At 41.7% G+C, this 18,448-nt stretch overlaps 3 protein-coding genes across 4 annotated transcripts in view; 1 reads left to right on the forward strand and 2 right to left on the reverse strand.

Moving 5' to 3' along the window:
- Positions 1-530: 530 nt before the first annotated feature.
- On the reverse strand, positions 531-5,383 carry kcnj15 (potassium inwardly rectifying channel subfamily J member 15). Its single transcript, XM_040149827.1, has 2 exons — positions 5,161-5,383; positions 531-3,033 (listed from the first exon to the last, which is right to left on the reverse strand). Exon 2 carries the CDS (start codon positions 2,970-2,972, stop codon positions 1,950-1,952), a length of 1,023 nt encoding a protein of 340 aa, XP_040005761.1. The 5' UTR covers positions 2,973-3,033; positions 5,161-5,383; the 3' UTR covers positions 531-1,949.
- A 3,266-nt stretch (positions 5,384-8,649) lies between these two features.
- On the reverse strand, positions 8,650-16,298 carry smg8 (SMG8 nonsense mediated mRNA decay factor). The gene is made up of 5 exons (XM_040149943.1): positions 15,648-16,298; positions 12,548-13,451; positions 12,024-12,169; positions 10,317-11,201; positions 8,650-9,614 (listed from the first exon to the last, which is right to left on the reverse strand). The coding sequence occupies exons 1-5, from the start codon at positions 16,269-16,271 to the stop codon at positions 9,402-9,404; spliced, it is 2,772 nt and encodes a 923-aa protein (XP_040005877.1). The 5' UTR covers positions 16,272-16,298; the 3' UTR covers positions 8,650-9,401.
- A 671-nt stretch (positions 16,299-16,969) lies between these two features.
- The window catches only part of ppm1e (protein phosphatase, Mg2+/Mn2+ dependent, 1E), a 51,326-nt gene continuing 49,847 nt past the window's right edge, over positions 16,970-18,448 (forward strand). For both annotated transcript variants that reach the window (XM_040149945.1, XM_040149944.1), the window contains exon 1: positions 16,970-17,773. In XM_040149945.1, coding sequence (XP_040005879.1) covers positions 17,589-17,773 — 185 coding nt within the window. In that variant the 5' untranslated portion in view covers positions 16,970-17,588. The remainder of the gene's footprint in view (positions 17,774-18,448) is intronic.

The raw sequence follows: 18,448 nt of genomic DNA on the forward strand, positions 1-18,448 counted from the left end.
AGTGGCCCTAGATTGTTATGCTATTATATATTACATCAATAAGTTATTGTTACAGATGCATTAAGATGTAAGCAGCATTTTACTGTAGTTGTTGGGAAAGATTAACCTAATTTGAACTAGCCTACTATACATGCTGTTGGGCACTTGAGCCTATAACAACTCATATTTTGGAGGCTGATCACATGTTTCATATTAAAAATCTTGAAATAACTAGTAACTACAGCTGTCAGATAGATTGGATCAACAAGAACAATGCTTGCCTCTGTACTGAGTATACGTATAAAGCTGCATAAAATGGAATACTTCATAACGCTACTTAATTACAGTATTCGAGTAACTGTGGTTAGTTACTTTCGCCGTTCACTGTTCCTACACAGGGTCATTACCGACTGGAGCATATCCCAGCATGCACTGAGAGACATTCAATTCTGTTTTCACAAAAATGACCACAACACTTTTATTTTTACTGAATAAAGAAACATTTATTTACAAAACAAAAGTAATTATTCTTATTAGCCTCTACATTAAAAACCCCTTGTCTATCACCATGTTGAATGTATTGTTATACCATCTCATGTCATACCACATAACAGAGCTTACATCTGTTCTCCAGGAATAATGTCATGTAGAACGTGTATGTGTATGTGCCATACAAATTCAGTAACAGTGAAGCACCTGTAGATGTGTAATAGGCACTAACATATTCTAATACTAGATACATATTTGTCTTCTCCGCGTACAGAGATCCCCTTAGTTTTTAAATGATTTATCCCACCCAAAAGACTGAACCTGAATGCAGCACTATGCATTTAACACAAGATGCTGATACTGATGTTTCTGGACTGGAGCTGCCATAAATGCAATCTTCAGTTCTGATTGTCAGTATTTTTAAAGGAGCAGTCTGATGTTTTGGGAATAATGCTAGTTCAGCGTCTAACTCACAGTCAGATGAGCAGTTTGACATCAGCTTAATTTCTGTGCGTCAAGGACAGAGATGGAATGCATTAGCCTAGCTTAGCACAAATACTGGAAACAGTGGGAAACTGCTGGCCTATGAGTCTGTCAAAAATGAATAAATACACCTTCTACCAAATCTGTCTTATTAATTACACGTTGCATCTTTGTTATTTAAATATTTCCTGACCAACACCCACTGAGCATCATAAATACTAGCAGCATCACAAAAGTCACGCTTTGTCTCGTCTTGTTAAACACATCTGACTTATCCTACTTTTCAGCACGAAACCACCTGTAATACCACAACTTGTCATTTTTACACTTCAGTTTTTGGGTAGGTTAAACAAAAACAAGGGATAACGTCAGTCATTGTGGCTGTAGCTTCACATTTAGTGTACAAATATGAGATTGGTATCACTCTTCTTATCTAACTCTTGGTAGAAAAGCAAATATTCCCAAATTTCCCAAAATGTCAAACTATTCTTTTAAATACTGAACTATTAGTTTCTTAATGTGAAGGAATACTGGATCTAAAAAAAAAAATCTAAATTCTTATAAAAAAAGGCTAAAGCATTTACAGTTTCGGGACATAAAACCCCTCCATTAAAACCCGGTCTAATTAATTTTATTAATTTATTTTTTATTATTATTTATTTTATCTGACCAATTATTAAAAAGCATTCTGGTATAGATAAAATAAACTGGAACTAAATTAAAGGTTTGAGATTAATAAGGAAAAAAAACATTTTTTAATGATTAAATGAATAAATAAAATGTGCAGAGAAAATGCATTTTAATCCCAGGTTTTACAGTCTGCTGAAAATTTTGATTTACAAAAACAGAAAGTCATAGTATTGTTATGAGAAACAGGACCAAATCAGTTTTTTAGATGATTTTGTGCAAAAATGTTCCAATAAAATGCATTTGAATTAGGGGTCACAGCCATGAGAATAACTGACTGGCACAATGCAGTGCAGTAACACATTTATCCTCTATTCTTTTTTATAGTCTTCCTCAATTTTTAGCTTCTCTGTGTTGTTTCTGATGACGGCTGCATCGTTGCTCACTTGTACCTTGTCAAAAAAGTTGAAATCTGCCACATAACGGCCACCTGTGGTGCTGAACAGCACTGGCTTGAACTCGTAGCCCCAGAGAATCTCCTGAGGAACGTAGGAGGTGCGGCTCTGACACGTGGCTGCCGTCGACTCCATTGTGGCATTGAGGGTAACCAGCAGCTCAAACTCTCGAGTTTGAAGGTTTTCTGCATTCAGTCCTGCCATCGGGCTGTGCTCGTCCAGAACATGGTAGAAGGTGAGCGGGAGGATGAGGAAAGGGCACTCTCCACTAGAGTCCATTTGGAAATCAACAGAGCTCTGGTGGACTTGAGTCTTCTCGCCCTCCTGTGTCACATTTGAGTGGATGAGCTTTCCGGTTACCTGGCACTGGATCAAAAGGCTCTTCCTCATGTTAGCCACTCTCACCATCAGACACAGCTTGCCTTGTCGCCGGCAGATCACCGCCAACTGGCTGAACTTGATGGTCTCTGCGCGCTTCTTGGGCCGAGCCAGTTTGGCTAGAAAGGCACCAGTGACAAAGATTTCAGCTAGGCCTGTGATGACGAGCTGAGCCACCAGAGTGAAGATAGCCAGAGGACATTCCTCCGAGATATAACGAAAACCATAGCCAATGGTGGTCTGTGATTCCAGAGAGAAGAGGAAAGCTCCAGTAAGTGTCTCCACATTCATCACACAGGGCGTGTGGGTAGAATTCAAACCACCCTCAAAGTCTCCGTTGCCCATGCCAATGAAGTAAAAGATGACCCCAAAGATGAACCAAGTCATGACAAATGTGGAAGCAAACAGAGTGAGTTTGTAGCGCCATTTCATGTCCACCACGGTGGTCCAGATGTCATGCAGGTACAGCTTAACCATGCCCTCCACATTGTCAATCCGCACATTGTTGTGGCCGTCCTTGGACACGATCCTTCGCTGGACCTCTGCCTTCCCGGTGGCCATGTCGCTCTGTGTCAGTTATAACCAGTAGTGTCTTCTTAGTTTCGCATTGCCAGTGGAAGAACTGACAAAAGAACAGAAAAGATATTAATTTCCCATCAAGCTTCCCAATACTATCTATTTATATATAAAAAATAATTTAAAGTTTCATCCAAATTACAAAACAAAAAAAACATATTTTCTCTAGTGGTATATACCCATGCAGATATTTTTGGTTTTATTTGTCCAGTTTTTGAGGTATCTGTCTCTAAGATTTCTGCCTCCTCCTCAGTACAATGGAGGGGGGTGGAATTTAATATGTGGTGCTCAACTTGTCTCTCCAGTAGCAGTGTCGTGGTTACTCTGGATAATCCACAGACTTCACTGTGACAAGTTTTCAGCCAAACTACTTTCTACCAAAAATAAAAATACGTTTCTGATTAGTTTTCAAACATAATTTTTCAATGCTGTGATCAGCACAAATGATACTCCTTTCACCTCAGTTGTATTTTTGTAAATCCAAGAATCACTAGTGGCTATATATCACTAAAACAAGAAACAAGAAACATGTAGTGTAATCTGAGCAGCTCAACTGGAGCACTTAAGTGTTAAGGGCCCTGCTGGTCTGTTAACGAAACCGGTCACAAGCCATAAACTACCATATCCATACTTTGCATCTTTTAGCTAATTTACTACAAATCATATGCAGTATACTTAAAGGAAGAGTTTGAAATTTTTGGGCAATTTGCTTATTCGCCTTCTTGATGAGAGATTAGAAGGTCAATACCACTCTAATATGTGTCCATTCAATATGAAGTACAGCCAGAAACTGGTTAGCTTAGTTTAACATAATGACTGGAAACGGGGAAACAACTAGCCTGGCTCTGTCCAATGTAAAAAAGTCCACCCAGCAGCACCTGTAAAGCTCACTAATTTACATGTTACATCTCATTGTTTACCTTTGCTAGGCTTTTCCATTTGCATTTCCATTTTCCACTTTTTTCCTTTCCTTCTTTTTCATGTAACATTTACTTGGCGCTTTGGGCTTTGCACTGGTAAAACTGTGCAAAACAGTCTTATAAATTCCTGTTTTTATCGTCCAGTTAGACATCAATTGATGAAATGCTTTATAATATTTCAGTTACACTTGTGGTCCTCGATAGAAGGCCACTGTTGGTTGGTGAAAAAAAAATGTTATATGATAAAATATAAAGTTCCATATCACATCAACATATTGGTCAACCTGGCTACTGGAAAGTAAAGCCGTTACAGAGAAACGAGTCCTCTGCATATGACAAATACCATTTTTATGATTGATTAAACAAATTGTTTTTGACAAACAAAAACAATTTGATGTAATTATTCAATCATTGCTATTATTCAATCTACTTTTTATTTACAGTGAATCTTGCAAGAAAAGAATAGAATAAAATCTAAAAACGGGGGCATGGAAAACTTTAAGACCCTTCCCTGCTCTGCCCAAAAACAGACCATCCTTCCCTCAGCTGACAGAAAAATACATAAACAACCCACCCCCCCAATATTTTTTCCACAGTCCCTAACACTCTTGATTGTAAAAAAAAAAAAAAAAAATCAGTAATCGAGGAGAAAAAAAAAAAGTTCTCTTTTTCGAGGTCCTGAAAAGTTGACACTGGAGATTCTCCGCAACAACAGTAACATTTGGAGACTATGACATATTAAACATAAAAACTAAAAAATACTGTATTTACTACAGCTGTACAATAGAGAGGAGTAATAAGTAAAATGTATGTTTTCATCTCAAAAGTGGCAGAGTGCAAATACAAATTTTCAAAAATTCTCCAGTAAAATACCAGTACTGAGTATATGTACTCAGTTTTTTCCATAGGGCTAAAACATGAAAAAACTGTGGTATGTTCCTTTGAAGTCGATCAAGATTTGTCCTCTGAAGGAGACAAACAGTACAGCAGAGCATTTAACACAAGAACATCAAATGATCTACAAAAATCAAAAGACAGACTTACAGAATAAAATATTTCACAAAATTCAATGTTGGGAATCAAACAGTGTCTGAATAGCATACTGCTGTCACAGACTCGACAGACGGTTAATACAATAATAAAGTTGAAAGTTAACCTCGTAGTAAGCCATTGCAGGAGCCCAAGGACACTTGCTGTAGCTTTAAATAATCATCGATTGCTTGATAAATCTGACGAGTATTATACCCACATACCGGTGTGCTGGCTTGTTGAATAGTTTCAGGTGTTTGCCTTCAGTTGTCTCTGGGTCACACACAATCTGTAAGATGAAGCTGCCGGAGCACATCTAGTTCACTGTCTTCTTTCTACTATTGTCCCGGGTTGTGAGCTGAACTTTGGCACAGTGGTATTCAGGGTAGAACAGAGATGAGAGACAAAGCCGAGCTGTAAACTCTGGTCTAAATCTGGGTTGGCTTTTATTCCCCCGCCTCCCCCACCTGTGCACAGGTGGGAACAGCAACCCTGAACACTTGAGGTTTGTTTTGCTCCTTTTATGGTTGTTGTTGCTTCACACACCTACCCAGATTTACTGCTTCCAGTGCATAACAGTTCTCTGAAGGTCATTTTGAATTCTCGGGACACTTTTGGTGTCACTACAAATAAATGGTGGTCTGACACTGTAACTGAAAACTAGACAAGGCTACATTTTCTTAAGAAATGTTTGTCTATGTCTGAACATGATGAGTCTTTGGAGCTTTTGAAATGTCTTTGTGTGAAATTAATAGCTGAAGTTGAAGGGAAGCACTAAAAGAAGTTGGTGTGGGCGTAAAAATGGAGGTGCTAAAAGGAGTTAAAGTGTCACTTTAGGTGCTGAATGGCGTTTATGTATTTGATTAAATTGATTAAAAGCTGAGGGAATTTGAAGAGTCACTTGAAGTTTGTTCAAACAACACGCACAAACACACACACACACACACATATACCAAAGTGTAAGTGCCAAAAGCAGTTGAAGTGAAGGCAGGGATTCAGACCTGTAATAAAACAACACAACAGGGGGCTGCATTATTGGGGGTGTTTTGTTTAAAGTACCAGTGAGATAATGAAATACGATCCAGGAATCTAGTTGAATTAACAGCTAATGCGTTTAGAGGCTCATTGGGATGGTAATGCTCAAAGACAGGATTTTACAGCCCTGGAAAGTTATCAGGGCGGCAACTGTTTTATCTGTCAAAATGATTGTGAGGTAAATAGTTGAAATAAAGTGTTCAGATTACAAACTCATCTACCAGGAATGTTTGCTGGCAAATGCAGCGCCTTAAACGCTGAGCTGTGTTCAACTTTTCGTTTTTTTCTGTGTTGGATCCGTACTTGTTTGCACGTCAACAAAGTCATCTCGTTCAATTGAATGAGAATAGAATGCCTTCAGTGTCGTTGCACATGTCCAATACAAATAGTATAAAAAACGTGCCGTATAAAAAGAAATAGAGATAAAAACAGTCATAAATAGACGGATAAAAAAAGAGCTGAAAACTGATTTTAAAAAAAGACAGACAGACTACAATCAAATTAAACAAAAGGAAAAGGAAAACACAGCACTGCTCTAGGTAACGCTGAGCCACTGAATCAAAAATCTTTAAGAAGACAGCGTTTTTTCACGCAAGACTGTTGACGGTCTGAACACAACCTTATGCTGCACAGAAAAATGGGTACTGGAAGTCAGTCACAGACAGTTACAGAGTGCCCTCTATTGCCCTCTTGCGGCAATTGAATCACGGATACATTTTTACATTTTTCCCCAAAGTCTGCGTTGAGGTTGCACCATCAGAAACAAGTATAAGTATTTGACATTGGCCATTGTTGGACCATATCGCTATCATATAACATCACATAACAATGCTATACAACCCAAACTTCGTCTTTTTGGTCATAACTGTCTATTGTTGGGTCATAAGGACAAGGAGAACCGGATTTTAGCTGCTTTCGTCTAATTTCGGCAAGCAAAGACCTCAATATTGGTGAAAAAAAAGTGAAAATAGTGGATCAAGTTTTGCATGCAGCATTAGTGTAATTGTTAAAAGAAGTAAAAGTGTGAGTTTAAGATCAGTTGAAGTTTAATAAGTTAAAGGAATCTAATTTAAATGTGAGTGATAAAGTAGCCAGAAGTTCCGATTGATGCCCAATACTGAAAGAGGTCGGTGTTTGATGAAATGTAAAAACTGAAAGATGAGTCATTTGAAATATGAGCAATAAAAGGAGTTGAAGTGTTGACTGAAACGCAAGGGCTGAAAACAGAATTATCATGTGAGGTTTAAAGGCTGAAGAGTTTGAAAGTTGGATGAAGTGAAAGAGCTGAGAGCAGTTTAACTGTCACTTAAAATGTAAAAATCAGATGAAGTGTGAGTTGATGTGTACTGTAGGTGGTAAGAGCAGTTCAAACTCCAAAGTATCAATAGAAATGCTAAGAGGAGTTTAAGTGCTGCATGAACAATTTTAAACTATTATAATACAGTATATGTTAAATGTTTCTTTAAGTCCTGACCTCTGGTTGTTCAGCTGTATGACCTTGAATCACAGTCCTTAGCTTTGTTATTAACCTCATTGTTATTACCCACATTCCTGGAGGCTAGGTGTGTGTGTGTGTGTGTGTGTGTGTGTGTGTGTGTGTGTGTGTGTGTGTGTGTGTGTGTGTGTGTGTGTGTTACTAAGGTATTAGATCACCAGTTGATTTCCTTGTTCCTTGTTGTTACCTAGAAAATTCAAAGTAACACAGTGTTTTCACAGTTTTCAGTAATGGAAAAATGCAGATAAAATTGAGAGACAGAAAGAAAACATATTTTACACACTGATCTCTCTGTTTCCAGCAGTAAAGCTTTGAGCCTGTTGACCTTCACCTATTGTCACGTTCACATCACAAATGAAAGATGGAAATACAGATTCAACATTCAACAGAGTTTTAACAAGATGGATACAAATTTCCCACTTACTCCAGAAATGCAAGGCATGGCAAAATACTTTACAGAGAACAACAACTACAGACCATAGTGAAATCAATGAATCTGCCATTGTTCGGGGTAATTTTACTGCCTGGTAGGAGAAATTAAAGTAAAATATCAAAAATATTGATTAATGCAAGTTGACTTTGTTCATAAAGTGGTTATTTTGTTGATTAATTATGTTTTCTAATACAGAGAGAAAACAAAGAAAGATGACAGGAGAGTTTAATGTAAATTGAGATTATTACTTTTCAGCAGTTTTTGTTGGCACACTACAGATTTCACATGAAGTTCAGTTTAAATGGTACTGTTAGTACTACTCAGCTTGTGAAAACAGTTGTATAATGGGTCGTAGCTTTGAAAGGATCATTTGCCTCCATCACGGGATGATGAGCTGGTTTAACCAAGATGAAGGAGCCCACCCCCACCCAGTGAACAAAACATAGAGTGCAAGGCTTATTGCTGTAAAACTGACCTGAAACCTGAAGCTCTTCTCTCTTTTAGGCTGCCATTTATGACTTCAAGTATATATCAGAACGAGTGGTTTCATGATCTGATCTAAGGTAATAATAATGATAATGGTTTTCTCAAAGTATAACTAATTCGATCTATAGTTTATACTTTGTTCAAATTAGTATTCACCTCCACATCACCAAGCAGATGTCACTTATAACATTATCCGACACAGAATGATCAATAGTTATTTTTATTTACCAAAAAAAAAAAAAAAAAAAAAAAAATCAAGAACATGTTCCATTCCAGTACCCAGCGCTTTGGATATGTCTATCTAAGTATGTAAGCAGTGGTCGATGTTGCAGTAGAGTCTTTGAGATGTGTATGTTGTGGTACTATTCAGATCCTGCACATGAAGCAGGATACACCTTAGCTCAGCCTGATTGTTGACACGCAACCTCAACCTCTGGTTTAATGGCTACTTGGTTTGCTGCTGCTGACCTTTGTTAATTGGTTGTTAATCAGACTTCATCCTTTAAAATGTGAGAACAACATACGCCAAGTGGAAGTTATGTGACACAAGATACAATACTTGATGGGCTGGCGCCAGTTTAAACACAGGACTGACCTACGTAAAGTTAAAGTTAGACTTTAGTGGCATTATCAGGATTAGGAGATAGTCATAATTGTTCCCAAGTGCCAAAAGTGGGTTCCTTCTCTGGGAGCATGAAAGTGTTCAGTAGATCTGTTTGAATTATGCTCTAAAAAGAAAGGTCATGAGGTCTTCAAAATCAATAGGACAAAATCTGTGGAGGCCATGAGCATCCTCAGCTCCTTTAATGAGAATCCAGAAATTAGTTTCCGAGACCCTTGGGGAGATTTTGACCTCACGGTGGAGCCAGACAAGAGATCTGACAAGAGGACGTCACTGACTGACCCTGCCATGTGCAGGGAAATGAAAAACCCAGTTTTTCTCAGCCTGTATGACGAGGTGTAAGTAAATAAGACTGGCTCCAGGAGGGTGAAGTCCTTAATAAAAAGGTTAAAGTTCACTGTGGTGGAGGGTTAGCAGTGGTGGCCTTCAGGATGCCTCGCAGTACCTTGTAGTTACTGAGGGGCTGGTTTTCTTTGGGGGTGTAACAGGGGCCACGATCTGTTGTGTAAGAATAAGGGAACCGCAGCACCCACAGACCATCAGGAGGCAACACTAAATCTGTCTGCTCTGGATGGAAAACTGGGCAGGGAGGAGGACCAGGCTGTACCTGAAAACACAATATTATGAGGATTAATATGATGTTTTATTAAAAAATACATTCATTCATACGTCTCTATTAAAGCTAAATGTTTCTAAATATTTTGCTACTAGACGTGAATGATTAGTCTAATCTCAAAGGGAGTTCAGATACATTTGTATTTCTATTTCAATACAAATCAGGTAGATAACTTTAACACATTTTTTTTGGACTCCACATGATGCACTTCCAGTGTTATAACATGAACTGAGAATAATGACTTTTTTACTCCAGGGTCTCCACTGGCTGCCTGTTAGCTTTAGGACAGCATCATTTAGTCGACATGATATTCATATTTAGTGTTACATACTCATTTGGTGCCTATTCTTCCTAGGAATAACACTTTAAACACTTTCTACTAAAAGATAATCAGAAAACCTGAGGGAAAGCACATCACTGTAGCAGCAACTACATCCAAAATTAACACATCATCAAAGGATCCGTGCTTAAACATCACGGCAAACACCTCTTAGCACTAAAGATGGATGTAAAATAGGAGCAAAAACAGTTCCAACATGCTCATATTTAACTAGCAAACTTGCTGACTATTCTAAATTTTCTCCTTGACTGCAAAACTCGGATAGCTCCTGAAAAATACAACAATAGTAGCTTTTACAGCGTCCTGGACAAAGCAGTAATGGAAGTGAGTAGGAGTCATGTTCAGCTGTTTACCTGTGGGTTGAGGGTAATCTCCAGCGGAGCGTCGGGCACCACAATAAAAAGGCGAGCCAGCTGGGCATAGTGAGGCTTCAAGCCACGGCCCTGGGAAGGGGAAGGGATGTACAGTGGCATGTCGGTGTTTAGCACCCTGGTGGCGGGATCTTTGGCGCCCCCTGGCCCCAGCACCTTCACTATTTTATCAGGTCCGGAGCTGATGAAGCGTCTTCCCCTGCTGTCTTCATACTCAAACCCCACAAACGCTCGAGCCATATCATCCCTCCTGCGACTCCTACCCAGCCCTCCAGTGCTCCCGCGCTTTCCCACCAGGGTCTTGTTGGGGGCTGGCCATGAGGAGCTGCCTCCATCCAAAGGCTCCGTCAGACCCGCATCCTCCTCTGACCGAGAGCGGATCACCAAGTCCCACGGCAAGAGGAAGCAGGAGCCGGGGAGGAAGCCTGGCTGTTCCAGACCAGTGTGGCAGTTGTATGACTTTGCTGGACCCAGTTTGACCAGTGACCAGCTGGAGAACTTGGGTAGCAGGCCCTTGGGACAGCCGGAGTGCATCATACCAGGGAGATACTCCACAGTGGAGGGCTGGCGGTCAATGAGGCTTGGTCTCTTTTGCTGCACTTGATTTTCGGTTCCGTCTCCGTCACCGTAGGGACCCAGACTGTCCATGGACTGGCCTAGACTGAGAGCCAGGCTGAGGCTGGTGTCTGCAGGTGTGTGGCTCTGGGCAGTGCTCGGCTCCTTCAGCCTCTCTGCCTCACCAGACCCTGAGGCCTCGCACGGGAGTCGCTGAGCTTGGTTGCAGGCTGGGGCTGGGTCAGGAGTGCTGGGCTGGAACACTGGAAACTCAATCCTCTCCAGCTTTCCGCAGCATTTCTCTTCCAGCATCTATTCAGGAAGAGCAGAGTTATAGAGCATGTGTAACAAAGACATGGAAAAACTACTGTTTGAGGTCGGGTTGGGCAATGTGATGATATATACTAAATTTCAGATGAAACTAATATTAGGCTTTATTGGGCTTTTGTCTGAGTAAGACAAATCAAGTGGGTATCTTCCAAAGTTACAGTCTTTTTATTACCAAATTACCATTTTTTCGTACTATTCCTACACTGTAGCTGAGCAAAAAACACTGAATTAGGACTGTGGATTTTGTCCCCCATCTCTCAAACTGAAATCGGTTTAGGAAGGGAGCTTTTTGCGGCCATAATGGACATAAGGAACAATTACTATAACAATAATAACTCATTTAATGGACATAGTATTGTTTTAAGACAGACTGGAAGAACTGTGAACCTACCCTTGAATGTCGCGGGTTACATTGCAAGTGTGGGTAATGTTGCAAATCAATGAGAAGGACTCCCTTTATGGTAATATTGAGTTCACAGGAGTTTTGCATCAATGTATTGAAGTATCAACTATGCAATTAATAAACTTGAGCTCTCTACAGAAAAAGAAAAGAATGCCATCTACAGACACACACTTCATCAAGAGGAAATACAGTACTGGCCACGTTGACTGACAGGTGATCTCTAGGAATTGCACTGCAAAGACACTACAGCAATAAGAGCTTAGCCCCAAAAATGACTACACACCAAAGAAGATGTGTCAGATTAGCATTGTCAGAGCTGTGTATGTGACATTTGACAATGAGCCGAGAGAAGCTGCTCTGCTGTACTCTCCTCAGAAGGAGAGCGCGGTGTGAGTCCTAACCTGATAGAAGTCATAATTGGCAGCCTGGATGTCAAACGGATCCTCACGTGGAGCCTGTTTCCTGCCACAGTTACAGGAGCTGGTGGAGCGCCCCCTGCTGTTGTGATTCAGGATGGGTGGGTTGCGATCCATGTCTGGCTTCTCTCCTGCAGAAATTAGTGTCAGATTTCATGTGTCTGTATTATTGGTTTTATCCTAACTATCCTAACCTTTATAGAAATATGCATGCACGATACATGAACACATACAGAACTCTCTGTATATTTTTTTTTAGAAGAGTGTTTCACCCCCAGTGACCCATCAAGGTTTTTTGTCTCCCCCTACTGATTAATACACGTGTTTCACTCAGTCCGTGTTTGCCTGAAGCTGACTGAAATGTCATTTTTTACATAAAGCACACGTGAGAGTCCAGTGTGCAGATAGATATTGTATTATGCAATCTGTATATTACCTTCCCTAGCTTCTGTCCTCACTAACCCAAATGCAGTGTAGCAGAGGAAAGGAAAGTAGAAGAGAGTGTTCACCTGGCTGAGGCAGTAGGTGGAACTTGTGAACACAGTGCTGGTCAGTCAGGCTTCGCTCCTCACACAGCTGGTGGCCATTGCTCCAGAACTTGTAGCAGTCCTCATGGAGCTGCAGTGCGTAGCGCTGGAAGGCCACCCCCCGAGCATGCTGGCTGTACACCCGCAGAGCCTGTGCCAGCTGGTTTTTGTGCACCGTAGTGGTGTAGTTATGGGGTAGGTTGGACTGGTAAGCGCTGTGAGCCAGCGGCAGAGCTTTCTGACATCTGTTCTCAGAGAACTTGGTGTCAGCGTCGAGAAAACCCTCCAAAACCTTCAGCTGGCTTTGCACTTTAGTGACTAGCTCAGCTATTTCTTCCTCCGTATTGCTAATTAGGACTTCGTGGAGTCTGGAGGCGACCTGGACCCATTTGGAGTAGGTCGGCAGCTCAAAGTGCGAAGGCTGTGGGTTGCGGCCGACGCTGTCGTCGAAGCCTTTCTTGGTCAGCACCAGCTCTACATGCTGCCAGAGGAATTCCTTCAAGCTGTAGTCCACCAGCTGACCGCCCATTGACACGATGCCTGAGTCTCTGCTGCAGCTGGACTGCCGAGCCAAACGTCGCATCTGCTGGTAACGCCTTGGTCCTGACACCGTAGTGGTGGAGTCTTGGTCACACAAGATGCAGTTCGAACGCAGCTGACCAAGCAACGCACCCACAGGGTCCTCCTCCGCTGCTGGTATCACATACACAAATGCTTGGTTGGCAGGCACAGTGAACAAGCAGTTGCTACTTTGGTTGGTCAGGACTCTGCTTTTACGGAAGATGCGATAAATTTGGTCCTCCAGGGCATGCTGCAGCCTCCTCCTGGGAGAGTGCTTTTTGGGTTTGTCTGGGTTTCCTCCAGACTCTGAGCCACTTGTAGAAACCTTTGGAATAACAAACAAAAGAAGTCTCATTTAAATTCACACAAAACATGCTTGACTATTGTGTAACCCCATCCTATGGAGCCCAAGAATAGGTCCAGTGTTCCTACAGTGGGCTATTACCTGACTCATGTTTGCTAAAGGTCTTCAACTAACAATTATTTTATGGCCCACAATCATTTATTATATCACATTTTTCAGTACTTTACAGCAGTGTATAACAATAATTCCTAATTTTATAATTATTAAAATAAGGCGACCTCAGCCCAGATAAGGAGTATTAAACAGATGGATGGATTATCCATCGTGTGGTTCCTAAAGTCTCCAAAAGTAGAATAGGAGGCAGAGCCTTCTTTTTATCAGGCTCCTCTACTGTGTAACCATCTTTCAATTTTGGTCCAGGAGGCAGACATCCTGTCCACATTTTTAAGAGTAGGCTTAAAACCTTCCTTTTTGATAAAGCTTACAGTTAGGGCTGGCTCAGGCTTGGATTGAACCACCCCTTAGGTATACTGCTATAGGCCTAGACTGCCGGGGGACTTCTCATGATGCACCAAGCTCCTCTCTCCTCCTCTTCCTCTCCATCTGCACGCATTCATATGGGATCACTGCTCGTTACTAACTTGACTTCTTTTCCCTCCCGGAGTTTTGTGCTTTCTCGTCTCTCTCCTCTCTCCTCCTGTCGCTTTCTGCAGGTATTTCTGCCCCTGGTGCAGGGGAGTCTGGATCTGTGACTGCAAACCACCTACTGCCCCCATGATCCTGCTCAACTCCCGCTGCTTCAAATATTATGCTTATCAACTATTATTATATTTAGTTTTAATAGTATTATTATTCACCCTATTATTATAATTTTTAGTTTTATTATTAGTCTCATTATTGTTACACATCTTTATGTTATACATCTACTGTGCTATGCCCCCCCCCCTCGGTTGGGGCAGACGGCCGCCCACCATGAGCCGGGCTCTGTTAAAGGTTTCTACCTGTTAAGAGGGAGTTTTCCTTGTCGCTGTCGCCAAGCGCTTAGTTATGGGGGAATGTTGGGTCTCTGTAAATATAACTATAAAGAGTATGGTCTAGAACTTCTCTGCATGAAAAGTGCCCTCAGATAACTTCTGTTATGATTTAGTGCTATGTAAATAAAATTGAATTGAATTGAATTGAATGGATTAACCCATTTAAAATGATGAATTCATGTAAGTTTCTGTTATAGTTGTCATTTCCCTATTATGAGATGGTGAGCTTCCTGGCTACTGTAGCTGCCAGAGTGACAGTGTTTACCGTAGGTCTGACGCTGCTGACTGAAACTCCACAGAAAGTTAACAGCCTCCTGTGCACAAAATTCACTGACACAACAATCGCACTTTTCATTTATAGGAGTGTGACATCTCCTGACAGCCCACAATCAGATACAAAAACATTTTGTGACTTAAATTACTGTCTACAGCAGGAAAGATGAAGTATTAAAGACTTGTGTGAATTAAACTGAGGACTTTTTAATACCTTCTAAGGGCTTTCTTGAGGAAACTGAATTTAGAACACTTTAAGATCCGCAGTTCCCCTGAAAATAGTGAAAGATGCGCGTCATAATTTCCCAGAGCTCAAGTCGACATATTTAAAATGTTTGTTTTCTCCAAACAACAGCCCAAAACCCAAAGATGTTTAGCTTGCTATCATATAAAACCAAGAAATATTTAAATTTAAGAAGCTGAAACTGATTAATCTTTTGAATTAAACGATTAATCAGTTATAAAATTAAGTTACTAATCATTTCAGCCCTAGTTTACTGTGTGGCAGTTGATTTAAGATGATTTGATTAAACACAGATGCATTTAAGAATATGTACCATCACGGCCCTATCTACCAGTGAGCTCCCCCAGTCACTATATGGTCATTTTGTGTTTCTGTCACTTTGTGGTCGTTTTGCGTTGGTGTCATGTATGCATAATTGAAATAATTAAGGTAATCAAACTACAGTATGGCTACAACTTTGACAGAATAACCATCTGCTTCAGGCCCGTATAATTCACTAATTCAACACTGTGAATCTGGGGGCTTCAGGACCCCTGACTGCTGGGGCCCCGGGGGCAGTTGAACGCTTTGATTACAATTTTTATATTTTACTGTAAAACTGATAAGAAATTATGCATCGCTGCTTGTACCTAATTACAAAAAAAGAGACTTAAACAAAAAGAAGACCTTCAGAGAGCCGTTCATCTGGAAGACGAAGAGCAGGCGCGGAGGGCAGGGCCGGCAGTTCACCTTCCACTCCTTGGACACCGGGCAGTCTTTGATGGCAGCTCGGATCAGGGGCAGCGCCTTCTGTCGCAAGGCGTCCAAGGCTCTGAAGAGCCGGTCGTAGGTCACATCAAAGGTCTGGTTGGGGTGGACAAGCAGGAGGACGTGACACACACAGAACATGTAGAGCAGGTGGAGGCAGTACTGTCTGTCCAGGCCTTTCCAGAAGTCGTGGGCGTCGGAATGGCCGGTTCCGGCGCTCAGAGACTGGCATGCCCGTAGCAGCTGCCGGCTGTCGCAGACGGAGGAGAGCAGCAGGTACAGCACCCGGTTCTCCTGGTTGTAGAAAGCCTGGATGTGGCTGTCGGCGCTGCCTTCGTCCTCCGGTCCGCCGAACATGGAGAAGATGTGTTTGTCCGCCAGAGTGTTGATAAGAGACTCCTTCAGCGGCCCGGGCTGCATGTTGCTTTTACCGAAAATACCCACAACACACAAGCCGTCGTCCCGGTACGCAGCGTCCTCCAGGAGGTCTGACTGAAGCAGAACCCCGATACTCACAGGGACAGCCATGTTCGTCTCTCGCATGTTGAGAAAATCAGGGGAATAAAAACAACGACGCACCCGTTTCCGGGTTCTTAACACTAAAATGTCCGAATAGATGCATTGTTGGTTTCATGTTTTTTTCTTTTTAATCAACTCGAGAAAGAAGTATTTTTACTTTAGTAAAATTAGCTATTCCACAAGGTAAAAATACAGTATGACAAAATTAAATCCAGTGCGGAAGTATTATCAGCCAAATGCAGCCTAATTAAAGTTAAATTAATTAAAAAAAAATAGTAGCCTACAATAAAACAATAAAAAGCAATAACATTTAAAACTAAATTATGGCAAAATATAAAAATAGCAAATAATAATAATAATAATAATAATAATAATAATAATAAGTAGGAGGGTTGGCACCACAAGTAAAAGTATTCAAAGCCAAAAATGACCAATGTGACTGCTGTACTGTTATTATGTACACAGTATATTATTAATTTCATTTCATTATTGGATTTTTGTTACTGAGGCATTCGTGTACATTTATCCTTTACTAGTTAAAATTGCTCATGTTGGAGCATATTTTAAGTATTTTACAGACTGTTCAAAAGTTGTATTCTTTAATAATGTACCATAAATTCATTCATCATATGTTTTACATTAAATTACTTTGAAATACAAACAATGAATAATTATAAACATAATGTAATAAAAATAGAAAAAACTAATAGTTAGTTGCATCCCTAAAATTTACAGGTGTACATTAGTTAATTCTGAGCAACAAGACATTACTTTTGTAGTTCTTCCTATAGCCATGTAAAGAGCGCAAGAGACTTTGTTTTTCTGAAAGGAAGGTGGGGATGTAGATGTAGAGCATTTGCGTATAAAATGTGGCCATCAAAATTTGAATAGACAATTACATCATATACAGTAAAAGTGTAAGGCTCATTAATGAAACCACCTTCGCAAAAAGGTCTCAGACGTCAGGAGGCTGCGTGCACGTCCGTGAGCTAAATGTAAATCGCTGCATTCTCTCTGACGTCACCGCCCTCTGATCACCCGAAATCCCAGATAACGCGGTGCGCGCTCCCGCTCGACTCTGAATGGGGACTCGGTCCGGCTTGTGACAGCTCCTCCGGTAGTATAACCGTAGACGCCGCGGTCCACTCGTCCAGTCAGGTCCGCTGCTTCCAGACCCGCCAGTAGTCAACGGCGCTGCTCCTCCGGTACTACACGTTGATTCAGCTAGTCTGGTGGCGCACGGACAGTCCAACTAGTTCGGTCAGTGTACTGACTCTTCTCTTCTCAGCCCGGCAAGTTAGTGTACCGACGGGCGGAGCTGTCTCTCTCCAGGAATGAGAAATGATGGCCGGCTCTGCAGCAGAGGAGAAAACCTTCCGACGGTTCCTGGAGCTCTTTCTTCGGGAGATGAGAATGCCTCTGCAGGAGAGCGACCCGCTGCCGAATCGCCCCTTGTCGGACCTGGTGTCTGAGGACGAGGTGGAAGGGGAATGCCTCGACCTGTGTCTCCAACACCTCTACAAATAGTTAAGTGTCCACTTTCTGTCATGGCATGTCGTTATTGTCTGTGTGTCCCGCGTCAAAAACGAACCCACCGCGGCGGTGAAACGGTCGTGTTTTGTTTTTTTTAACCTCGGTAAAAAAAAATTTTTTTGGAGAGAGCTGCTTGGGGGTGAACGGGCTGCGACCCTGGCTGGGTCCACATCACATAAGCTGGGATGCCCGCTGGCTTCGTCAGAGGATGCCCGCTACCTTGGATCGTGCCATGCTGGGTGTGTCCAGCGCCAAGTTTTAGACAAGTGTCTTTGCTAAAAACGTTTAATGGGGAATTCAAGCTAAAGGAGAAGTTGAAAGGGGAAACTGCGCGTTCGCACCGCCTCGACCGGGGCTGTGCTGTATTGCACTGTACTGTGTGTCTGTGTCCTGCCTCTTCTTTTCCCACCCGCAATTGACGCCAGCGGTGACAGAGTCGGAGGTCTACAAAAAGGTGAACCCCTGGTTTTGCGTAACAGCACGACGTCATCGCGAGGGGGGGGGCCATCGCCGTCACCTCTGAGCGCATCTTCGCGCGGGCTAAAAATAACCCCACCGGTTACGTTATTAGCCCCGATCGTTAGACCGATCGTCACACACTAAAAATCCAAGACACAGGCTGAATTGTCACAGATCGAAATGCTGCTTTGTGGAAATACGTGTGGCTC

The sequence above is a fragment of the Xiphias gladius genome, chromosome 17 (assembly GCF_016859285.1).
Source record: "Xiphias gladius isolate SHS-SW01 ecotype Sanya breed wild chromosome 17, ASM1685928v1, whole genome shotgun sequence".
Classification (NCBI taxonomy): Eukaryota; Metazoa; Chordata; class Actinopteri; order Istiophoriformes; family Xiphiidae; genus Xiphias; species Xiphias gladius.

Excerpts from the sequence above, each read along its gene's own strand:
- kcnj15 (XM_040149827.1), bottom strand. The coding sequence starts at position 2,972 with ATGGCCACCGGGAAGGCAGAGGTCCAGCGAAGGATCGTGTCCAAGGAC.
- smg8 (XM_040149943.1), bottom strand. The coding sequence starts at position 16,271 with ATGCGAGAGACGAACATGGCTGTCCCTGTGAGTATCGGGGTTCTGCTT. Across the intron at positions 12,170-12,547 it reads CCACCTACTGCCTCAGCCAG|GAGAGAAGCCAGACATGGAT; the intron begins GTGAACACTCTC and ends TAATTTCTGCAG. Across the intron at positions 11,202-12,023 it reads CCAATTATGACTTCTATCAG|ATGCTGGAAGAGAAATGCTG; the intron begins GTTAGGACTCAC and ends CTTCCTGAATAG.